Source organism: Chamaea fasciata, unplaced genomic scaffold, assembly GCF_029207755.1.
Source record: "Chamaea fasciata isolate MVZ Bird 193981 ecotype frontalis unplaced genomic scaffold, bChaFas1.0.hap1 SCAF_4, whole genome shotgun sequence".
NCBI lineage: Eukaryota > Metazoa > Chordata > Aves > Passeriformes > Sylviidae > Chamaea > Chamaea fasciata.
In genome coordinates, this window is record NW_027094089.1 from 54313349 (window position 1) to 54335887 (window position 22539).

The following is a 22539-nucleotide window of genomic DNA, read 5'->3' on the forward strand; positions in this document are numbered from 1 at the left end:
CTATTCCTATTTCCCAAATCTTTGCCAAAGAGCCTCTGATTGTAATTTTACCTGGCAGATACCTGTCTTCCCAAACCAAGATAGATTTTGGCGCCCAACGTGGGGCTTGAGGGCACTGAGAAAAGAAAAGGGAAGAGAAATAGCAGTTCTTAACTAACCTAGTACTTTCTTTTGTGTGCGTTGGATATAAAAACCTCATTAGGCTGCATCATGTGGTCTAACTTAGCCTGGTTTGGATGGCATGTGGTTGTGGCTGTATTCCTTCCATTTGCAGGCCCTTATCTAAACATGGGCCCCATAACTAAAGCTACTGTGACTGTCATCCAGTTTATTTTATGGCTTAATAAGGTGAAGAACTCATGGATTTTTAATTTCCTCTGGAAGGCAGGCACATGGATTCAGGGCTATCGTACACTAACTGTGTGTTTTTGGAGTTACTTTAACAATGGTACCTACTGTGAGGAAATGACACCGGGGGAGTTTTTTTTTTCCCAACCCTTTACCCATCTCTTTGGGTCTGCCCCACCAGTTTTTGAAGGGTTTAAATCCTCTCTGAATGCTAATGATATCATACAATGGCTGGTGCTGCTAATATGCGTATTCTATTTAGCATTCAGAGATAAGGGAAGATTGACCTGGATAACCACCCTGATACCTACCCCACAGAATAGGGATGATACCCCAGAGCCTGACTCTGCCCCACAGCCTGCCTCAGAAAGGACCCACCCGGATTGGGTTGAGGTTCTGGTAAAAGAGATGGGCCAGATGCTGAAGGAGTACATTTCCCCAGCTCATGAAAAACCCTCCCCCTGCCCCGAGAAGGCAGAGACTGATGGTGCAGCAGTGGAACCCACAGGCGTTACAACTGTCCAGGTTCCAGCTGAACCACAAGGGCAGCCACAGCCAGCAGCAGTCGCCCCTGTGGAAACAAGGAAGTGTAAAGTGAAATCGTCAGATCCTGGTATTAAGGATAAGAAAGGAGGGCCCTCACAATCCACAGAAGAGCCACAGGTTGAGATCATCACTGAGTCCCTGTCGTATGAAAGTCTACGTAACCTGCAAAAAGATATTGCACGACGAGGACGTGAGGCTTATACAGCCTGGCTACTTCAAGTCTGGGACTTTATGGGTACAGGCGTACAACTGGATAGTGCTGAAGCAAGGAATTTGGGACCCTTGACCCAGGACTCAGGTATAAATCAGGTATTTGTAAGAGAGCAAAGGCCCCTTCCCCTTTGGGAACGACTTCTAATGAGTGTGAGAGAGAGATTTGTCCACAGAGACAGAATGCAAGAGCACAACAATAGAATGCGATGGAAGACCCTTGAGGAAGGAATCCAACAGTTGAGAGAAGTGGCAGTATTGGAAGTACTTTTTGGGAGGACCGGACAGCATGATAGTGACCCTGACAAAGTTAAATGCACAGGGCACATGTTGTGGAATCTGGCAACTCATGGACCATCTCAATATGCCACATTCATCGCAACAATTAATGCTGAGGATAACCGAAAGACGGTGGGTTCCATTGCCAACAAGCTCAGAAATTATGAAAGTATGATCAGTGGCCCAATGCAGGCTCATGTCTCTGCAGTGGTGAAGGAACTCAAAGAGGAGATGAGGGAAATGAGAGAGGAGATGAGAAGGAACAGTTCCCATGTAGCACCGGTGCGAGTCACAGGCCCCAGAATCAGAGCCCAACATCCCCCAGTGAGAGAGGTTTTATCTGCGGGACCATGGGGAGGACATGGGAGCGTGGCATGGGAAACCCACTTCTGTCCTGGCAGCACGGGTACGTGAGCTCAAGGAGAGAAACACTAACAGAGGGAGTTCCACTAGAATGAAGGTAGCCTCAGCCTCCCATGAGCAAGCTGCCAGGTATTATGGAGGTGGGAATGCTGTGTCAGATTCCCTCGAAGGAACCTCTACCATGTATTATGTCCAAGAAGGGAATAATAACCAGTGCTAGAGGGGCCCTGCCTCTAGCCAGGAAGAGGCACGGGAAAATCGGGTTTTTTGGACTGTGTGGATTCGATGGCCTGGCACATCAGAGCCACAAAAATATGAAGCTTTGGTAGATACTGGGTCGCAGTGTACTCTAATGCCATCGGGACATGTGGGGGCAGAACCGATTTCCATTGGGGGGGTGACGGGGGGATCACAGGAATTGACTCTGGTTGAAGCCAAGGTGAGCCTGACTGGGAAGGAGTGGCAGAAACTTCTGATTGTGACCGGCCCAGAGGCTCCATGTATTCTGGGCATAGACTTCCTCAGGAATGGATATTATAAAGACCCTAAAGGACTCAGATGGGCTTTTGGAATAGCTGCTGTGGAGGCAGAGAACATTAAGCAGTTGAACACCTTCCCGGGACTATCAGAGAACCCATCTGCAGTGGGACTCCTGAAGGTAGAAGAACAACAAGTACCTGTTGCCACCTTGACAGTGCACCGTCGGCAGTATCGGACAAATCGGGACGCCGTGATCCCCATCCACAAGATGATCCGTGAGCTGGAGAGCCAAGGGGTGGTCAGCAAAACCCACTCACCCTTCAACAGCCCCATCTGGCCTGTGCGCAAGTCTGATGGAGAATGGAGACTGACTGTGGACTATCGTGCATTGAATGAAGTGACTCCACCGCTGAGCATTGCTGTGCCGGACATGCTGGAACTTCAGTACGAGCTGGAGTCCAAGGCAACGAGGTGGTATGCCACTATTGACATTGCCAGTGCATTTTTCTCCATTCCTCTGGCTGCAGAATGCAGGCCTCAGTTTGCTTTCACCTGGAGGGGCGTGCAGTACACCTGGAACCGGCTGCCCCAGGGGTGGAAACACAGCCCCACCATCTGCCATGGGCTGATCCAGGCTGCACTGGAGAAGGGTGAGGCTCCAGAACATCTACAGTACATCGATGACATCATTGTGTGGGGAAAGACTGCAGCTGAAGTGTACGAGAAAGGAGAGAGGATCATCCAGATTTTGCTGAAAGCCGGGTTTGCCATCAAGAAGAGCAAAGTCAAGGGACCTGCCAGAGAGATCCAGTTCCTGGGAGTAAAGTGGCAAGATGGACGGCGGCAGATCCCCACTGAGGTCAGTGATAAGATCACAGCAATGTCTCCACCGACCAGCAAAAAGGAAACACAAGCTTTCCTAGGAGCCATAGGTTTTTGGAGGATGCACATTCCTGAGTACAGTCAGATCGTGAGCCCTCTCTACCTGGTTACCTGCAAGAAGAACAATTTCCACTGCGGCCCTGAACAGCAACAAGCCTTTGCCCTGATCAAGCAGGAGATTGCTCATGCAGTAGCCCTTGGCCCAGTCAGGACGGGACCAGATGTGAAGAATGTGCTTTATTCTGCAGCCAGAAACAACGGTTTGTCCTGGAGCCTTTGGCAGAAGGTGCCAGGGGAGACCCGAGGCTGACCACTGGGATTCTGGAGTCGAAGTTACAGAGGATCTGAAGCCAACTACACTCCCACAGAGAAGGAGATCTTGGCCGCCTATGAAGGAGTTCAAGCCGCCTCAGAAGTGATTGGCACAGAAGCACAACTCCTCTTGGCACCCCGACTACCAGTGCTGGGGTGGATGTTTAAAGGAAAGGCTCCCTCCACGCACCATGCCACCGATGCCACATGGAGCAAATGGACTGCCCTCATCACACAGCGCACCCGTATTGGAAACCCAAATCACCCTGGGATTTTGGAGATAATTACAAACTGGCCGGAAGGAGAAAACTTCGGTCTCACGGACGAAGAGGAGCAGGAACAAGTGACACGGGCTGAAGAAACTCCTCCGTACAACCAACTGCCAGCAGAAGAAACACACTACGCTCTTTTCACTGACGGTTCCTGTCGCATCGTGGGAATGAACCGTAAGTAGAAAGCAGCCGTATGGAGCCCCACACGACAGGTTGCAGAAGCCACTGAAGGAGACGGGGGATCAAGTCAGCTTGCTGAACTCAAAGCTGTTCAATTAACCCTTGACATTGCTGAAAGAGAGAAGTGGCCAAAGCTCTACCTCTACACTGATTCATGGATGGTAGCCAATGCTCTGTGGGGCTGGCTGGAAAGGTGGAAAAAGGCCAGCTGGCAGCGTAGAGGAAAACCAGTCTGGGCTGCTGATGAATGGAAGGACGTTGCCACTCGTGTAGAGAAGCTGCCTGTGAAAGTCCGCCATGTAGATGCCCATGTTCCCAAGAGTCGGGCTAATGAGGAACATCGAAACAACAAGCAGGTAGATCAGGCTGCCAAGATAGAAGTGTCAAAGATAGATTTAGATTGGCAACACAAGGGAGAGTTGTTCCTAGCCCGATGGGCCCATGATGCCTCGGGTCATCAGGGCAGAAATGACACCTATAAGTGGGCCTGAGACCGAGGGGTGGATTTAACCATGGACAGTATTTCTCAGGTTATCCATGACTGTGAGACATGTGCTGCAATCAAGCAAGCCAAGCGGGTGAAGCCCTTATGGTATGGTGGGCGGTGGTCCAAATATAAATATGGGGAAGCCTGGCAGATTGACTACACCACCCTTCCCCAAACCCGCAAGGGCAAGCGTTACGTGCTAACCATAGTGGAAGCCACCACTGGATGGTTGGAGACCTACCCTGTGCCTCATGCTACTGCCCGGAACACCATCCTGGGCCTGGAAAAACAAGTCCTGTGGAGACATGGCACCCCTGAGAGAATCGAGTCGGACAATGGGACTCATTTCAAGAATAGTCTTATAAGCACCTGGGCTAGAGAACATGGCATTGAGTGGGTGTACCATATTCCTTATCATGCACCAGCGGCCGGGAAAGTTGAACGGTGCAATGGCCTGCTTAAAACTACCTTGAAGGCACTGGGTGGGGGAACCTTCAAGAATTGGGATATTAATTTAGCAAAGGCCACCTGGTTGGTGAACACTCGAGGCTCCACCAACCGAGCAGGTCCTGCCCAATCTGAGCCCTTGCAAAAGACAGACGGAGATAAGGTTCCAGTGGTACACATGAGAGGTATGCTGGGAAAAACTGTTTGGATTGATCCTGCCTCCAGCAAAGACAATCCCATCCGTGGGGTTGTCTTCGCTCAGGGACCAGGTTGCACCTGGTGGGTGATGCAAAAGGATGGAGAGACCCGATGCATACCTCAAGGGGACCTTGTTTTGGGGTGAACTACCCATGACAATGTGGCTGTATCCATATTTGCATATATATATGTATTTTTAACAGTTAAAACTCAATGTAATATGTTGGTATGGGAAAAAAATTCGGGGTGGATAATGTTGGGGGTTAGGTTTGTTCCTACTTTCTCTAAAGAATTTTTTCCCCACAAGTTACCAAGGAGACCAAGTGTTGGATACTTGAGAGTACTTAACCGAAACAAAGAGGTGGACAAAGGTGGAAGGGGGAGATAACGCAGGTAAAAGACAAAGCTTGAGGCAGCTTCGGGCTTTTCTTTTTCCGGCGTTCGGGGAGACGTGTGTCTGTCGCTCCTCGAGGAGCTCAGCCGCCGCAAAGCACGCCGAGCGGAGAACGGCTGTTGCTGGCTGGAGGAGTTTCACTGTGGCCAAAGGGATCCAGTCCTGGGAAATCTACTATCACTGGGTCGGCCTGAATCCGGAGTTTTTTCCGGGCCACCCGCGGGGAGCTGGGCCAGGCTCTGCCTCTCCTTCGGCTTTCTTTGGCGCTGCTCCTCTTGCTACAGCGTGACCCTGCACCCCCTGCGCTGCCGGGACATCCTGCCCCTGCCTGCCGCGACACCCTTCCATCCCAGCTACCAGCCCGGGACTTTTTCACTGTTTCAGTTTGGTGCTCTGAGGATCCTGCAGGGACACCGAAACCAAACTGCCCTGGGTTTTGTGAAACAAAGCCCTCAAGGTTCTTGGTACTGTTGTCGTTTGTCATTAATGCTGTAGTTGTTTGGTGGGCGGGGGGGGAGGGTTTTTTTTGTGTTTGTTTGCTTTGTATTACATACTAGTAAAGAACTGCTATTCCTATTTCCCAAATCTTTGCCAAAGAGCCTCTGATTGTAATTTTACCTGGCAGATACCTGTCTTCCCAAACCAAGACAGGGAGCAAGGTGGCGGGGGTCAGAGAGCAGGGGGAAGAGGTGAGAGAGCAAGAGAGCAGAGAATAGAGAGGTAGAAGTAAGAGCCAGGAATAGAGAGGTTGAAGTAAGGGAGCGAGGTCCTTGTTACAATGCATTATATCTCCTTTTGTGATGAATATTCTAATTTACAGTGACCAACCAATACAAGACAAAAATCCTATAGAATCTACATGTAGCCTATAAGAACTACTACATTATCATACTATGTTATATTTTAAACTCTAAAAACTACTCTTTAGACTTTTCTGTTTTGCTACATTGACCTTTGGTTCCATAGCTAGCAGAAGGGTATCATTCCATCACAAGGGATTCTTCTTCAGCTAGCTAGGCTATAGTTTTCAGGTTATATAGTAACTAAGACTCGGTATCCTACAACTCAAAGTAAGCTTCCATTTCTATTATAGGTTTAATATTTTCAGAATCTTTTGCTAAACAACCATATTGATAAGGTCTCCCTGATTCATCTTCCCCAACAGCTTTTACCTCTGGACATAAAAAAAAAGAAAGCCAAAACCATAGCATGGATCTACTTATCTGAATAAGAAAATCAGGAAAACAAGAAAATAATAATGATGAAAACGATCAATATCAGTATCAATAAACTAGGAGCCTTGCCACATTGAGCTAAAAATTTTAAATACATGGTATTGACAGGCACACAATAAAAATGAACAAAGTTAAGTAATCTTAACACAAGTACCACTTCCATTTCCAACCCCCCTACTCATTTTATAGTTTCCCTTGAAGCCTGAGATATTCTTCAGAAAGAGGAGCAACAACAGTATGGCAAAGAGGTTGCTTTCAGAGACACAGATACTTACACAGCCTTACATTGGGATTTGTGAGAAACATGTTAGGGATGGTCATTTGTGTCTTATTCTGCTTCTGAGTGTTAGAGACAGTAAATTAACATTTGGAGTCTGCCTGTTGGGAGGAACAAGAGAAAATAATTTTATTTAGCAATAAGTCTATATTATCTTCTGCTAGACTTTTCAAATGTCTCTTCTACACCTGCAGCAGTATTTAGCTATTTCAACCGACAATACCTTAAAAATATGCTCCGTGTAGAAAATTGTTCTAAAATAATTGAACTGTTCATTGTGGAACCCTTCATAGCATGTTAAATGGCTGATCCTTTACCTAGATTATATTTAGAGATACCTCGCACATTATTTTTCTGGTTTTGAAAGTTCAAGGAGATGTTTCTGGAATTTTTATTAATATTTACTATGGAAACCTTTTTCAAAATACTTCACTTACCACTAGTTTATGAATATGGTATTTGCAAAACACTCAAAGGAAATAGTTTTGTTGTTAAATAAATGCAAACAAAGATGGAGTAACCAAATTGCGAATACAATCCCAAACTCCTTTAGAAAAGGATTTTTAGCAACTTCCAGACACTACCTTTTTCACATTCTAAGGCGAGAGCCTGAAATGAATAATAAGGCACTAACGCTGTTCAAAAAATTGATGCAAATAAATACTTTATTTCTGAAGTATATAGGCATAATAAAGACTTCTGAACTTTAATTTCAGACAAACAAGTATTCAGTATGAAAGTTGGAGTAACTCTCAGGCATATGGTGTAACTATGGCATGTTGTGTATGTCCTTACCACCACTGCCCTTCCTTGAGTTCTCACAATGCGAGGAGCCTGTACCCAACCTTTGGAAAGCAATGTAATGCTGAGGGACAGGCCACAGGAAAGGGGACAGGATGTGCAGCACAAGACTGGCCCCTCCATCCTTCCTCCTGCACCTTACCCCTTTATCTTCATTCTTTCTTGTCCCTACTGTCAGAAGATATCTGAAAAAGAAAAAGAAAAAAGAAAAAAGGGAGGAAAAAAAGAGGAAAAAAAAGAAAAGAAAAGAAAAGAAAAAAAGAGAAAATCATTAAAAACCCCTCCAGCTCTTGCTGTTTTAATAGGTGAGAGGTCTTCACTGAGCTACTTACAGAAAAGACTTCATAACAGAACAGATTTATTGCCACACCTGTGCCAGTGCAGAATGCTGTAGTGACTACCATCACAAAAGTGAAACTCTTCTGCAATTTGTGTTTTTCTCGCTCCAGCTAGGCATTTGTCTGCTTTGATTATTACACAAGCTAATCAGGCAAAAACTTTCCTGCCTTGGCATATTATTGCAATTGCAAAAGCAACTTGTGTGTAAGATGATTTCCCCAGGCTGTTAGTTTTCAGTTATCATGGTTTGCAGATGAATGAAAATGTAGGAAGACATATTAACAACAAATTATTTCAGTGAGACCATTTTGGCTGGTCATTTTTGTACATCCTTCCATGATCAGCTGACCTTAAGAAATCTTCCAGATTTCCTTTTGCTTTTCGTGGAAAGTAGGGGTACCTTATTTTAAAGCCATTTTCAATGCTGTTGACACAGTGGTACCTGAGCAAACAGTAAGCTAGCGGAGAGAAGACAAAACGGGATTATTTTGACATTTATTAGAATCTCACTGACCACTAACACTCATGCTGCAGGTGGGCTGTTAACACCATTCAGACAAGATTATCAAGCTGCAAATAGCCAATAGGCCAATTGTTATTAGATGGTTAAGGGACTAGTGTACAACACAGGCTACCAATGTAGATTTCAGCAAGTCATTTATAAAAAAATGGCCCCTGCACACAGACATATCCTTAAAAATTTCTTTTTCAAAACAATTTCTTTTTCTTGGCATGGAATTATTTTGCAACAAGATCATTCAAACAGATACAGGAAGTTATTCAACTCCATCCAGATGAAGTTTTTGGCAAGAAAGTCCCTTCCAGAAATAAAAGCATAGTTATTTATTCACATAATGCTGACTTTAATAGTGCCTATACTTGCCTTGTGGTTACCATGTTCTATTTTTCTTTTATCACCAGACTAGTATTTGAAGATACCTACATACTTACCTCCTCATTTTTAAGATAACCACTTAATAACACAGACACACCCCAGGCAGTTAGAAACTAAGAAAATGGCCAATTTGTCTGAAATGTTCATACAAAAGATATTTTCTTTGCATGTAGTAGAGGCTGTATCACTAAATGTAAAGTTAATGATATTAAAGTATATGATTGAGTCACCTTATTTGTTCCTCATTAACTTTTTTCCTACATTTGTTTCCCATGAGCCTCGTGAGGTTTATGACAGATTTCATCTGCAGTTCATATGACAAGTTACCTGAATGAACATAAAAAGGTGGTTTTTTTCAGAAACACTTCTTAGAAAATAAAGATATGAGGTTCCACCAGCTTCTTGTAACCTGCAAGAATCACGTAACAGGTAGTGACATAAATTTGCTCTGATGGCCCTGACTTGGGATATTCTCCCCTCCATCCAAAGGCTCCAAAGGACCTAAGTTCAGGTCTGGGCAGCCACACTTACCTGAACTGAGCTGTCCTGCCCTGTGGATGGACATTGTTGTATGATTGTCTCTAGTCCTACCTCTGGCCTCATCTCCTACCCTGGACCTGATCCATTACCATGCCATCCTTGTCTGGGTCTGCTGAAGTACCTATATTGAAGTACCCCAGACCCTGGTGTGTTCAGATGCAACCAGACTGCCCTCTTTTGCCTGTGTTAGGGGCATCCTTGGGATCTGTTTTGTTCTTCAGACTGTTGAGTAGCTCCGCTTTGCTGCTTGGTGACACTGACTGTGTATAATGGAGCCACGGAATAGAAAAAGGGGATTTTCTCTCTGTCATCTCTCAAAGTAAGCTGCCTTGTGAAGGAGGAAAGGGGAATACCAGGGAAAAAAGAAAGCATAAAGAGCATGTCAAACATTGCTTCAAGCAAGCAAAATTCATATGTGCCTGAAACGGTTACTAGCTGTGTTATTAACACAACAACATACCAACTCAATCCAGCAAACTTAATACAAGATCACTTCGATTTACAATCACATTGAACAGGATCTACGTAGAAGATGCTTGAGGAATGAGTCTCTTGCACCACAAAAATGACTGTGGTTTCAGTAGTGCTGAAACACGCACAGAGAAGTACAAGTACCTGTAACTCTTAAGTATTTTACATTCTTTTTTCCCTCTCCTGTTGTAAGTTGCTTCTTGGGGATTCAAGAGAGTAATTTTCCCTCTTCATTTCCATATCACAGAAAAGGAACATGTGAGAAGAAAGCTAAGAAAATTGGTGAAAGGTTTTGCTACTGAATTTAAAGAAGTCAGTATTTTAGCATATAGCCCAGTTATACCAGATGGCGAAGTATCTCTGAAAATGTTGTTCCATTTTCTTCTTCCATAGAAGACGTAGGTTCTTAAGAACTTAGAGACAGTATCAGAAATGGTAGTACAAGTACAGAGAGGTACTTCTAGGAAGAAGAGGTCACAGGAATGAACTGTTATACCAGTTAACATTGATAATACTATTGTCATGGTCATCAGATAAAATTTCAAATGCAATCAAAGCACAAAACAATGAAAGCACTAATAAGGGGCAGATGTTCTCTGGCATACTGTTTAACTGTGTTGCAAACATGAAAGCTCAGAAAGCAGAGGCAAGTTGAAAACTATTTTATGCATGCCTGAAGGCACAGAAAGCAAACACCCTGTTCTAATCCTTTGAAAGATGAGTACAGCAGCCCCTTCACCTGGAAATTCAGCATGATAATGAAAACATCTAATACTTCCAACTGGTACTTACTGAAAACACCCTGATCTGAAAGATGACTATTTTAGAAAATTTCCTTTAAATTAAAGTTTCTCTCCCTAGCACATGCCCACAAAGCAGAAGCAAGCAATGGATGTGGAAGGAATCTTGCTCTTACATGATTTCTTAGAGACAGTTACATATTGTTGAAGTTTTCCTCATGATTTTCATGCCTCATCTGCTCCATGCTGTTTTGACACAGGCCAACATGCCAGAAAATTTCCCTTGCAATCACTGCAAGATTTCTTCTAGACTCTTATGTCATCCTATTCCAAGCCAGCTAAGATTGTGTAAAAGAATGCTTTTGTTATTTGACATGAAAAGAAAAACGAATTGGGATACTATGCTCTGCAGTGGTAGTCTGGAACAATTTTAAGAATAACAAAAAAATTAAGGTGTAGAACTTCCAAGAAATTTTGAGGTATTTTCAAATCACCCATAACATGAGTCGAGTTAAACTAGTGGTTAACAAAATATCTGTTTAAAGTCTGTGAAAATGATGGCACTTCATACTGGGGAGAAGTCTGTTTTCTTCTCTATTTCAGTTCATATCCTGGGGTTTCCTGATGCTTTTAAATTTTTTTTGTTTACCTTACACCTGAGATGGCACCAGAATATCCTTTATAAAGGATTTATATTCAGATTCTACATTACATGTGGCTCTTATTTCATCTTTCTGTATGAATGATGACCTGTTCTTTAGAGTCATGTAAAATATGCATCCTTTTGACAGGTCAGTGCCATGTTTCGTACCTGATAAGCAAGGCAGGGGCTGAAACTAATAAAATCTAAACCACTGGTTTGAGGCTATCAGACTACAGTGTGAAATCTTTCCAGGACCAAAAGACTCACTGTTGTGCACTCATTCCATCAGCAGTCCATGAAGCTAGGCGGAGAAAATTTGAATAGGAATTTGAATATTTCAGTATGCTTCTTTGGAAGCTTGTCGCTAAATTTTACTAGGGTGCTAGTGCATATGGCTCCTAGTACAAACACATTTTCATGAATTCAGGCAAAACTACAAATTTACCTGTAGGGTCTACTCAAAGATAAATAAAATTAAAAATTAAAAATAAAATGTGTATGTGTGTGTGTGTGTGTTTAAATGATCTGTTACATTAATAATAAAGCTTTCTGATAATAAAATGTCATCTACCAGAGATGATATTTCTCTACATCTTTGGAAGGTTGCCACTAGTTTGTAGTGTTGACATGCTGTAGTGAATGACTTTGAGACAAGGCACTTTATGTAATGTAAGTATTTCAAATGAATGTCCTCACATGACTACAGAATAAACAAGCATTACAAAATATTATAAAAATTAATTTTATTTCCTATGGATTTGAATCCTAAATGCTTTCCTGCAGTGAAAGACTTCCATAATGTCTGGTCTGTGCCATGACAACAACTTTAGACTTTACTTCCTCAGGTCTCAGTAATAACTGAGTATGACTACACCATTCATTGCCCAGATTCCCACAGGACATTATTGGTCAAGAATTAGTTTTGTGTGGCTGTTACAGCACTATGACTTGCTTACTGGCCACTTGGACATCAAATTCCAGTTTGCTTATTACTTATTTAATTTTAGATTTAAGATTTTAAACTTCTCCAGACATATGTTTCACAGTTAACCTGGGGAAGTTAATAGACACAATTACTTGGACATTATTTTTTTACTTTAATGGGAATGGAATTGAAGGGTGAGATGTGAAGATCTGGAAATTGCATTTTCAAGGTATTTTTATTTTTTATTTAATCTTCTGGATTATATTTTAAAATAGAATATATATTTTAGATATATTTATTTTGAAATATAAAAAAGGAAGAATTCAAAAATGCTGAAAAATCTGCAATGATGCTATTTTCTTCCTCTTCCATATTAAAGCATGCGACACTCTGAAAAGCCAGGAATCTATCTTTAAGTCATAGTAATTTTTTTTCTTGTAGGAATTTCTAGTTAATCTCTTTCAGCTGTAAATTTCAAAACTTCTATCTCAGTTGAAAAAAAGGCACTATTTTAAAATTACTTTAATAAGAAATTAGAAAAGAGTGGGCACTCCAGAATTTATGCTATTATTTCCCCCAAGGGGACCCAAAAACTCCATACATCAGAAAAATCTTATTTAAAATAGCTCCCCCTGCCCCCCAAATCGATACTTATGTCACTAAAATAGTGCAAGCAAATTCCTGTGGGCATATTAGCCAGATTCAGAGTTAATAAAATGTATGTACTGCACAATATTGTGTTAGATGGATATTAAAAGGCACAATGTGTCAAAATGATAACATCAAAACTACAGGTTTTTTATGCTATAGAAGCATTTCTGTAATCACTGCATATTTTCTTGCAATATTGAGATTTTGGTACAGGGAAATGCTTTATCTAACCACATTAAAAAAAAACCCTTCTCACATATGAGTTCCAGCAGTAGAAAATTAAACTACTTTATATTTCACTATTGGGTCATAGCATTCCCTCAGGCATCAAAATGTTTTCTGTTGAAGTGAAATTGAGCAGAATAATTACAGCATACTAAATAATTCAGGGCTCTGTGGTTTGTCTGTGGTACAAGCTTATGTGTCCTATATAATGCCAAAAGTAAATTGGATTCCAGCTCATGACATTTAACAAGAACCTGATAAACAGGTAATTTCTCGCTATAGTTTTGGGGTTTTATTTACTTTAAAACAAATATCACTACATTTAAAATATGAGAAGTTTCTAGAGGTTTTTTTGAGTTAACCTTTGAAATAGTTTTAATTGAGGTTTCTTCACAATATGAATGTACCACTTGCAAATATATGCTATGTTAGTAATTTTATTCTGATAATTAGATACATTTTTTCCCAGACAACTATTTTTCCCAACTACTTATTTGATGCATATGGCAACTCATGTTCTCTTAACTGTTCATATGTTACACTCAACAACCCATGCATGCAGATAATTGCATCTTCACTGCTGATATTAACTAGTTAACAAGAAAAGAAATGAATGTGAGCATTCAAATTCTATGCTGTTTACTTTAAAAAAAATTTACAAATGTGCATGTATTTCCATTGGATTAAGAACCAAAACTACAGAGAGCAAAAATATTGAAGACAAATTTAACTAATTCCTAACACACCTCCTAACTTTAAGTGCTAGACCAGCTGCCATTTCACTTAGCATAGAACAGAAACTTCAGATCCTTCTGTCTTAATCTATAGTTGCTTGTATAACCATCAAACCAAGGAACTAAGAGGGCACCAAGGTGGAAACTTAGGCATGTGGCTTGACCAAATAACCCAGTTTGGGGACGTTGTAAGAGATTCATCCAATGTCCCAAAGGAATTCTGGCACAGGCAGGGTTTGAATCCAATTCCAGCATGGCTTCACCTGAGTTATGTGACTTTTCCATTGCCTATTGATATTTCTTGGCTCATCTTATCCATTTTTATAACAGACCAGAAAATTACTGGAAAATAGCTCATGCATTAGAGAATTGTCCTGACTCCCTTCAGAAGGATATATTAAGTAAGTTATTGCTCATGTTTACAAGAAACTTGGATACTGAATAGAAAGGATCAACATTATTTCTATGTAGAATTAACAGGAAAAGGGACAGTTCAGAGACCACAAACCTACAATATTGCTTTGAAACTGCATATTTCAGAGTAGCAGAATCTTTATGTTAAGGTCTTACTCATCATTTCAGTTCTTGGGGATTAGCAGCACTGATAACATCTGAGCTACAAAATTCTTCCTCTCTGTTCTTGTGGCATGTGGAGACATATGAATCATTAGTCACTTTAGTAAATGCACTATTGCCTGGGTGATTTTTAGCTCACAAATATTTAGAATATTTAAAATATATCTCTCTTTTCCACAGTCCATTCTATATTTATCTTACTTTTGTGCTCTATCAGTTACCTATTGCTTTTCCTCTCACTCTCATCCATATGCCCAGAGCTTTTCATTGATCTGGCCTGCTGTGCCTTCTGCTTTCTTTCTGCCTTCTTCAAAGCAACTGTTTGCAAATAAGAATATCTGTCAATCTCTATCTTCCTTCAAATCAACACATAAGTATGCATCTTCCTTATGAGTCACTGCCTTTCCCTTTATACATTATTTATGCAGATTTCTGTAGCAGTTAATGGAGCCAAACTCCAGTCAGTCAAAGAACTACAGTGAGTTTTTGTATGTTAAGCACAGGTTAATGTAGCATTTAATCTACCTATTAGTTATTTTTAAGAAATTTTAAATGCTGACCCTTTAAGTTATCTCCATCTGAGAAAAGTAAGCTAAAACTCTGTATTCTCACAGAATGTCTTTTTGGAAGAAGTGATTCTCATCAGCTGAAAACCTAATTATTTATTTCTTTAAATGTACACCTAGCTAGGACAGACACACATCCACTGAACTCTCCAAGTAAGGAGCACTATAGTATCAGGAAAAACCTGTCAGCCTACTAACAGTATCACTGACAGTATGAAATCTGCCCATAATCTAGTTTTACACTGTTTAATTTGTTTGAATTTGTTTACAATGCATGTCCGGTCAGCGTTCATATACCAGACCTGTGTCTATACATTCTTCATCTAATCAGGCCTCGATCTTAATGGTAAAAACAGAACAAAACAGTACCAAAGAGAGCTGGGAATACAAGCATCCGCTCTCCTCCGTTCTCTCGGGGCCAAATCTGAGGGCGGGGCTGAGCTCCGGGGGCCGGCGGCTCCCGGACTCCACGGGGCGGGACGGCACCGGCCGGCGGGAGCCACCTGCCCCCGGCACCTCCCACCGCTCTCCCGGGGCCGCGCCCGGAGCCCGCTGAGCCGCCGCCTCGGCCCGGGGTGAGGCTTCCTGCGCTCGGCCGCCGCCGCCCTTCCCGGGAGCCAACCCCAGGCTGCGGCCGCCGGGCGGGGGAGAGCGGGAGATCGCGCCTTATGCAACAGGCTCAGGGAGCGGCCGCCGCCGCCTCGCCGGCAGCAGCAGCCCGGCGCCGTCCGTGAGTCCCGGCGCCGACGGGGGAGAAGGTGTCCGGCCTCAGCCGTGCCGGGCAGCGCAGGCACTCCCGGGCCGTCCCGCAGGTGCGGCGAGGCTGAGGCGGGCGGGGGTTCCGGCCGTGCCGTGCCGTGGCGGGGCTGAGGGGGACGCCGTCGGAGCTCCCTGTCTCCCTTGCTCGTGAGCGGTGTTGACTCGGGCGTCCCGCTGTGGGGGAGGAGGAGAGGGCGGGAAGAGCCTCAGCCCGTGCTGGCCTTCGCCTCCGCGCCCTGCCCGGCCGTGTGCCCGGCGGTCCGGCTGCGGGGAGATGCGTGGCTGGGACAACATTTACCCGCTCCCAGTGCCGCCCTCTTGGGTACCGGGGGCTGCCGTCGGGATTCTTTCCTTGCACTTCGTCCAGAAACTTCTCTTCCCCTACTTCTGGGCCGACCTGAGATACCTGCTCAAAGTGATGACCTATGGGCTGAGAATGGAGATGTACCGGCTGCAAGGGAGGGTTGTCACCGTCCTGGACAAGTTTGTGAAGCTGGCGGAGAAGCAGCCCCACAAACCGTTCCTCATCTACGAAGGGACCGTTCACACCTACAGGGATGTGGACAGAAGGAGTAACAGGATAGCACAGGTCTTCCTGCAGCACGAGGCTCTGAAGAAGGGAGACACGGTGGCCTTGCTGATGGGGAACGAGCCAGACTTCATCCACGTGTGGTTCGGACTGGCCAAGTTGGGCTGTGTGGTGGCGTTCCTCAACTTCAATGTCCGCTTCAGATCTCTCTTGCACTGTGTCAGTAGCTGTGAGCCGAAGATACTGGTTGTGGGAGCAGGTAGGGTATACTCCTCATTCCTACATCCAAAACTTTTAACGTCCCATCTCCCACATCTGGCCCTCCAGATCGTTTATTGGAAACGTGATTTACAGGTGTTCAGGGAATGAAAGAAACACAGGGCTGGAGGGGGCTTCAGGATGTTTTAAAGTTTCAGCCTCTCAGGCAGAATCAATTATATCCATGCTTTGTGAACATCCATTTAACCTTTTGTTTAAAAATGTGTACTGCAGGAGAGTTTTCAACTTCTAAATACAGCCTGTTCCAAGTGCTTAATTGCTTCAGTAGGAGCTTAAAGAGTTTCTGAAGGCATTAAAGCTACCTATTGAGAATAATTTTCCATTACTTCTCAAATAGTCAAATTTAATCCTATTTAAGTCATGAACTTTATTCTCTTGTACTATATCCCCGTATTACTACTGATCAAACACACTGCAAAACTGCTTGGACTGTACATCCTCTGCTGTTTAACTGTTTGCAGAGGTTCAACAGTTTTCCAAGAATAAAATTTCGGGAGTAGAGTACACAGGAGGTTAATTCATAATAACAAACTTACTGTTGGTGTTGGATTGTAGAAGAAATTGCTGTGTTTGAATAGGGATGATAGTGTGTGTGGTACAACTTTCTGGAGTATTACAGTTTTATTAAATGCTTCAAAAGAAATTAAAATGTTGTAGGCATTCTGGGCATTGTATGTTCAAATTTGGCTTAGTTAGTTAATGTATGAACTGAAGACAGATCCAAAACATAAACTTGCCATAGCATTTATGATCAAGTGAAAAGGAACCTGCAAGGCTTGAAGACCCCACAGAAGCTTGACACTTGATGGGAAGAAAATATATCAAAATATTGCATATTAATGTTGTCCTACCCGTCTGCAGTATTGTTTCAAGTCTCCTTTGCTTTTTTTTCTGTTGCGCACCTTCTTGCTTTATTTCTGTTACACAAGTTGTGGGATTTTACACCCATGATACCCAAATAATAGAATTTTCCTCCATCTATTCTCTGCTGCTACAAAGTTGTGTTTTCAGAAATGCATTTAAGATTTTTTCCCTTGCACAATTTTAAATTATAAATCTTGTCATTCTGATTCTACATGGTTTGCTGGTTTAAGATGTTTGGTAATTAAAACAAGCCAATGAAACAAAAGCCAATTTAAATATAAGCCAAATACCAGGCTTCTGAGCTGACAGCTTTTCATTTTGCCTTCTTACTTTATTTTAAAAACTTGTTTAGCTCCTTATGAATGTATACTTTTGAGTATATGGATTGAGGAAGGGAATATTCAGGAACCTCTTGCTCATTGACTGTGGTTAGGGAGAAACTTTGGATCAAAACTTGTCTCTGAGAGAAGTTTTTTTTATTTAAATTAGAGGTTACTAATGGATGAAAAAAGCATTTGCAGAGCAGGGCCAGGAATTGTGTTTCTCCACTCTTAATTTGCTACAAGCAGCTGATAGTAAGAGCAACGGTGTTGAACTAGGTTCTTCTGGGAGTTTGCATCTGCTCACAAGGAAAGAGCTATGTGCAGACTGCTGCTACATCAGAAATACCAACAAATTAGTCTCTCAGCTGGTATTTTACATTTTGGGGTTCTTACCTTATTGATGGCTTTTAGTCTCTGCTGTAAGTCTGTCAGTCCCATGAGCCTTCTCAGTATTTTTCTTCAGGACTTAGAGGCTCTTTTTTATTTTTATCTGTGAAAGAAGTTAAAGTTGCTAGGTTCTCAGCTATTGACTACATCAGGCGGGAGCTTCTCCAAAGGAGCCCAGATTTAGCAACTGAACGTTTTTACACAGACCAGTGACTGTGAAGCCTAACTCATACCACTCTTGAAAGAAACATGTACCTAATTATTATAGATACTAATTTCCCCCTAATGTTTATAAAAATTGCAGAGCAATGTTTAATTCTGGGGTTACACAGTCAGTTACATAATTCTTAGAGGTCTATTAAACTTCTTTTCATCCAGTGTAAGTGTGAATATCAAGGGATTCTTCCTCATCAATAGACATGAGTTGTTGTGGCACCATTTTCAGTGAAGTGTGGATAATTTGAACGTGGTATATATTTTTTTTTTCAAAATATTTACACTAAAACAAATCAACTTGTGGTCTAATATCTATCATTGTCATAGACAGGCATCGTGTCTGGGAATTAAGACTGGTGTTTTAAATCAGAGCATAGTATGTAATGGCAATATTTCTGGAGAGTGAAATTCTTTTAAAAAATATGTAGGTTTTTCACCCTCAACAAAGAAATGCAGATTAACTCAGCAATTCTATTTCTTGCAATAGTTACGAACTATATCTTCAGTGTTTTGTATGACCTCTGGTCTTATTCGTAGACTACAGCATGGCAGAAATGATCCCCTTAACAATTTGACTGCCTGTGCTCAGCAAGACCAAATTTGCTCGAAATCCTTGTCTGTAATAGCACATCTTACTGTATATCTAGTTAATATTAAGGTTTCATTTATCCTGAAGGGAACCTTCCACCTTCATCTATCTGAAGTAATTCCCAGTGATGATTGTTTATGGCTAAATCTTCCCTGCTCAGAATGGTGATGTAGCCTCCCTTTGTGTGAGATGATTGCATCTTGAAGCATTTTCTACCTCATTTTCAAAAATGCCTTTTTTTTTTTTTTTTTTTTTTCAAATGTGATGCCTCCATACAATTAGGTTTGATACTATTTAGGGTTGCATTTTCATCCCTAGTTTGTTCTATTTTTCACAGTGCCTCTTATAAGATTGCTGTAGTGTGCCCTTTTTTACTCCTTACTTTGGTTGGTGCCTGCACATTTTTCAAGCATTGTGGTTTGGCACCCCCATCCAGTCAGTATTATCTTGGCTTTGCTTCAGTACTTGGGATCAGGCTTTCTTCTGATCTGACAATTCTCTCATGCTTGGATTGCTTTTTCTAACTTTAATTCAGAGTGTTTCAGTAGTATTTAAGTTTTGTGGGTTTGATTTTGCCTTAATGTATTCTATGAACTCAGCAACTGAATGTTTTATTCTTAAGCCCCACATGTTATAAAAACTTCAAGGTTTCTTCCTCTTGTTGATTTCTTATATGAAATGGCTATCTGTAGAAGTCTGATTTTTTTTTTCCTATGACACCGATGCTCTTTTAATTAACTTAGTGCAATCAAGTAAATTTTTTTGTCTTCTCATTCAGGCTCTGGTTAAAAGACAAATACAGATTCTATTATTTGCCAATATTTAGTCTTTCTGTTCCTTTGCAGTAATTCCATTTGCCTTTGTGTGAGAGAGAGTTTTTTACTTTAACTACTCTCATTTGTTTGCTATGCTTGCAGAGTATTTAGCTCTTGCTTTAATTTGTTACTTAACCTTCTCATGCTTCCATTCCCAGAAACATTTTCTCCCACCACTCCCGCTTTGGGGAATGTTTATTGAAAGCGATTCAAAAGCTACAGTTTCAAACTGCATTTTAATAAAAAAGTAGTTAATGAACTTGTAAGTCAACGAGGAACTTGTGAAAGAGAAAGAAACTGTATGCTCTTCTCTTTCAAAAGGTGTTCATTCTTACTACATTTGTTACCAGACTATGCCACCCTCTAGCTGTTCAAAGGTGCTGGTTAAACAGAGGAGGTAAGACACTGCTTAAAATGGAGATGTCTTTTAAGGCACTATGTCCTTTTTGGGGAATATACCTATTGAATGAAGTCTTGCTTGAAGAAGGGATTAAATTGCATCTGTTGTATCATAGTATCTATAGCAGTACAACAGCAATACTACTAAATGACACGTCCAGTTTAGTGGCCCACCAGAAATGCACAAATGGAATTTATTTGCCAGGGCATTTCTATGCTGTTCCTACTGGGAAGAGTCCAGCCCAGAGGAGGACATCCCAGATTGCTTCATGATTTCTGATGCAAGGATTCAGCTGTTAAAGGATTGCTTTCTAAACTCTACGAGATTGATTTACATCAGTCCTGATAACAAAGGCTATTAAGGGAGTGTGCATGCTGCATGGACACGTGTGGGCAGCCTGCTCTGCGTGACTCTGCTTGAGCAAGGAGATCAGACTGAGGTGACCTCCAGAGGCCCCTTCTGTTCACAGCCGTCTTGTGATTTTGCGGTTCTGTACAGAAGTACATCTCCCAGCTGTATTGCAATTTCCTGGCCAGGATTCTTTGCTTTTGAGGCACTAGCTGTGTTTGCTGCTGCTGAGCGTATTCTGGGCTAGACAGAAGCATGTCTACATCCCAGGGAAAGAGAATAAGCAAAGTATTTTTTGGTGTTTGTAAATTAAAGTAATGTGATGTTACATACAAGTAGAAGTCTCATCTGTCATGTTAGTCACTGAATGAAAGAAGAATGGATTCTATCAAAACAACCATTTCTTATCCATTTGGAATAAAAAAGCTATCTAGACCTAAACATTTAGTACAAAGGGACTGTAGAAAACCTGTGGAGGACACCTGCTCTATTAGACACCATGTCTCTTTGATCACTTGCTCTTATTCTAGTCTGTGTCTTGTCCCAGATGGTCTTAGAGTGGAAAAAAGAGCCAACTGTGATTTGCAAGGTGGTTTATATTTTATTACCTTTACCACCTTCAGTGGTGCTTCAAGATACCAGCACTGATCCTGAGCCACATCTGACTTTTCTGCCATTATTACTTCGTGAGAAGCCATGCTGAGTCACTTGGGGGATCAAGTACAAGTAACAATTGTTTTCTGAGGCCAGACAGTGTGGGGAAGAGTTTGGACTTGATATAACTTCCTGAGCATATCAGCCAGGGTACACATCAAAGTTATGTAAGAACCATTTAATGGAATTTTCTTTCTGAGTAACTTTCTGTTCAGTACAAACTGATCTCATAATCTAATGTATTCCTTTCATCAGCATGGGACTGTGTCTTTGCCAACAGGCTGCATGATCCCTCTGCTAGAAAATAACATAAAAAACCTTTCTGCAACTAGAAGCCTAGGACAGTGGTTCAAAACATACTTTCCTTGCTTTCTCAAAAGATGTAACTGACTTATGTATTCATGTGGATATAAAGTAACAGCTTCACAAACTTTTTTTGAAGAATGCTTTGAAAGTTGGAGAAGAAAAATGAACAAAAGTGGAAAAACGTATTCATCTTGTTCAACTCCAGATATTTTTTCACAGTAGGAGTCAAATAATTAGCAAATGGCGAACATTTGTATACAAGCCATGTAGATAACAAAGGTGGAAGATGCCAAATTTTGTATGAGGAGACATTTCTCCCAAAACAAGTAACCCAAAATCAGTATGTGCTTTCACAGTGTAAAAAGTAAATAAATACTTGAGTGAAACACCAAGTTGATGCAGCAGAGTTGCTTTAGTGTGATTCCTTTTCTATATGAAGTGCACATACAAGGTACCTCTAGAAAAATACAAATTATCACTCTTCCAAGAGGGCTGTGCCTTCCTGACAGGTGGAAAAGATGATATGTAAAGTCAAGATAGCCCTACACAATGTCTGGCATAGAAGTTTTCTGTTTGGGGAACAAAATGTTTGTTGAACATCGTTAGAATTATTATTTGGAAATACATTAGTACAACTGAGAGTCATCTCCAAACACCTCATCTCATCTGTGTTCCAGAAGTAACTTTCAGTTTCTGGCACTTTGAATACAGTTATTTTAACTTACCTTTTTTATTCAGGAAATCATTTATTGTTTCTGCTGTTCTCTGCTCTCTACTGAGAAGTTTCTTTCATGAGAACTTTTATACCATATTTTATACCATAATTATATAATATGACAGAAGGCAGAATTTATATGCAAATTAACCTTGACATTCATGGCATCAGGTTTCCTGCAGTTAATCCTACTGTTCTTAAAATTATTTTTTATTCATTTTTTTAACTCTGTTTTTGTCTTTAATGGGACTGTACTCCAGTGATTCAAACAGGATGCTATCCATCTTTCAGATTTTTAAATTTATTTGGGTGATTCCTTCCTGAAATCACTCTGCAGTA

At 41.7% G+C, this 22539-nt stretch overlaps 1 protein-coding gene across 1 annotated transcript in view; it reads left to right on the forward strand.

Annotated features, from left to right (window-relative positions):
- Window positions 1–15902: 15902 nt before the first annotated feature.
- Window positions 15903–22539, forward strand: part of SLC27A6 (solute carrier family 27 member 6) — a 36383-nt gene continuing 29746 nt past the window's right edge. The window contains exon 1 of the mRNA XM_066181624.1: window positions 15903–16563. Within this exon, the coding sequence (XP_066037721.1) occupies window positions 16050–16563 (514 nt within the window). The 5' untranslated portion in view covers window positions 15903–16049. The remainder of the gene's footprint in view (window positions 16564–22539) is intronic.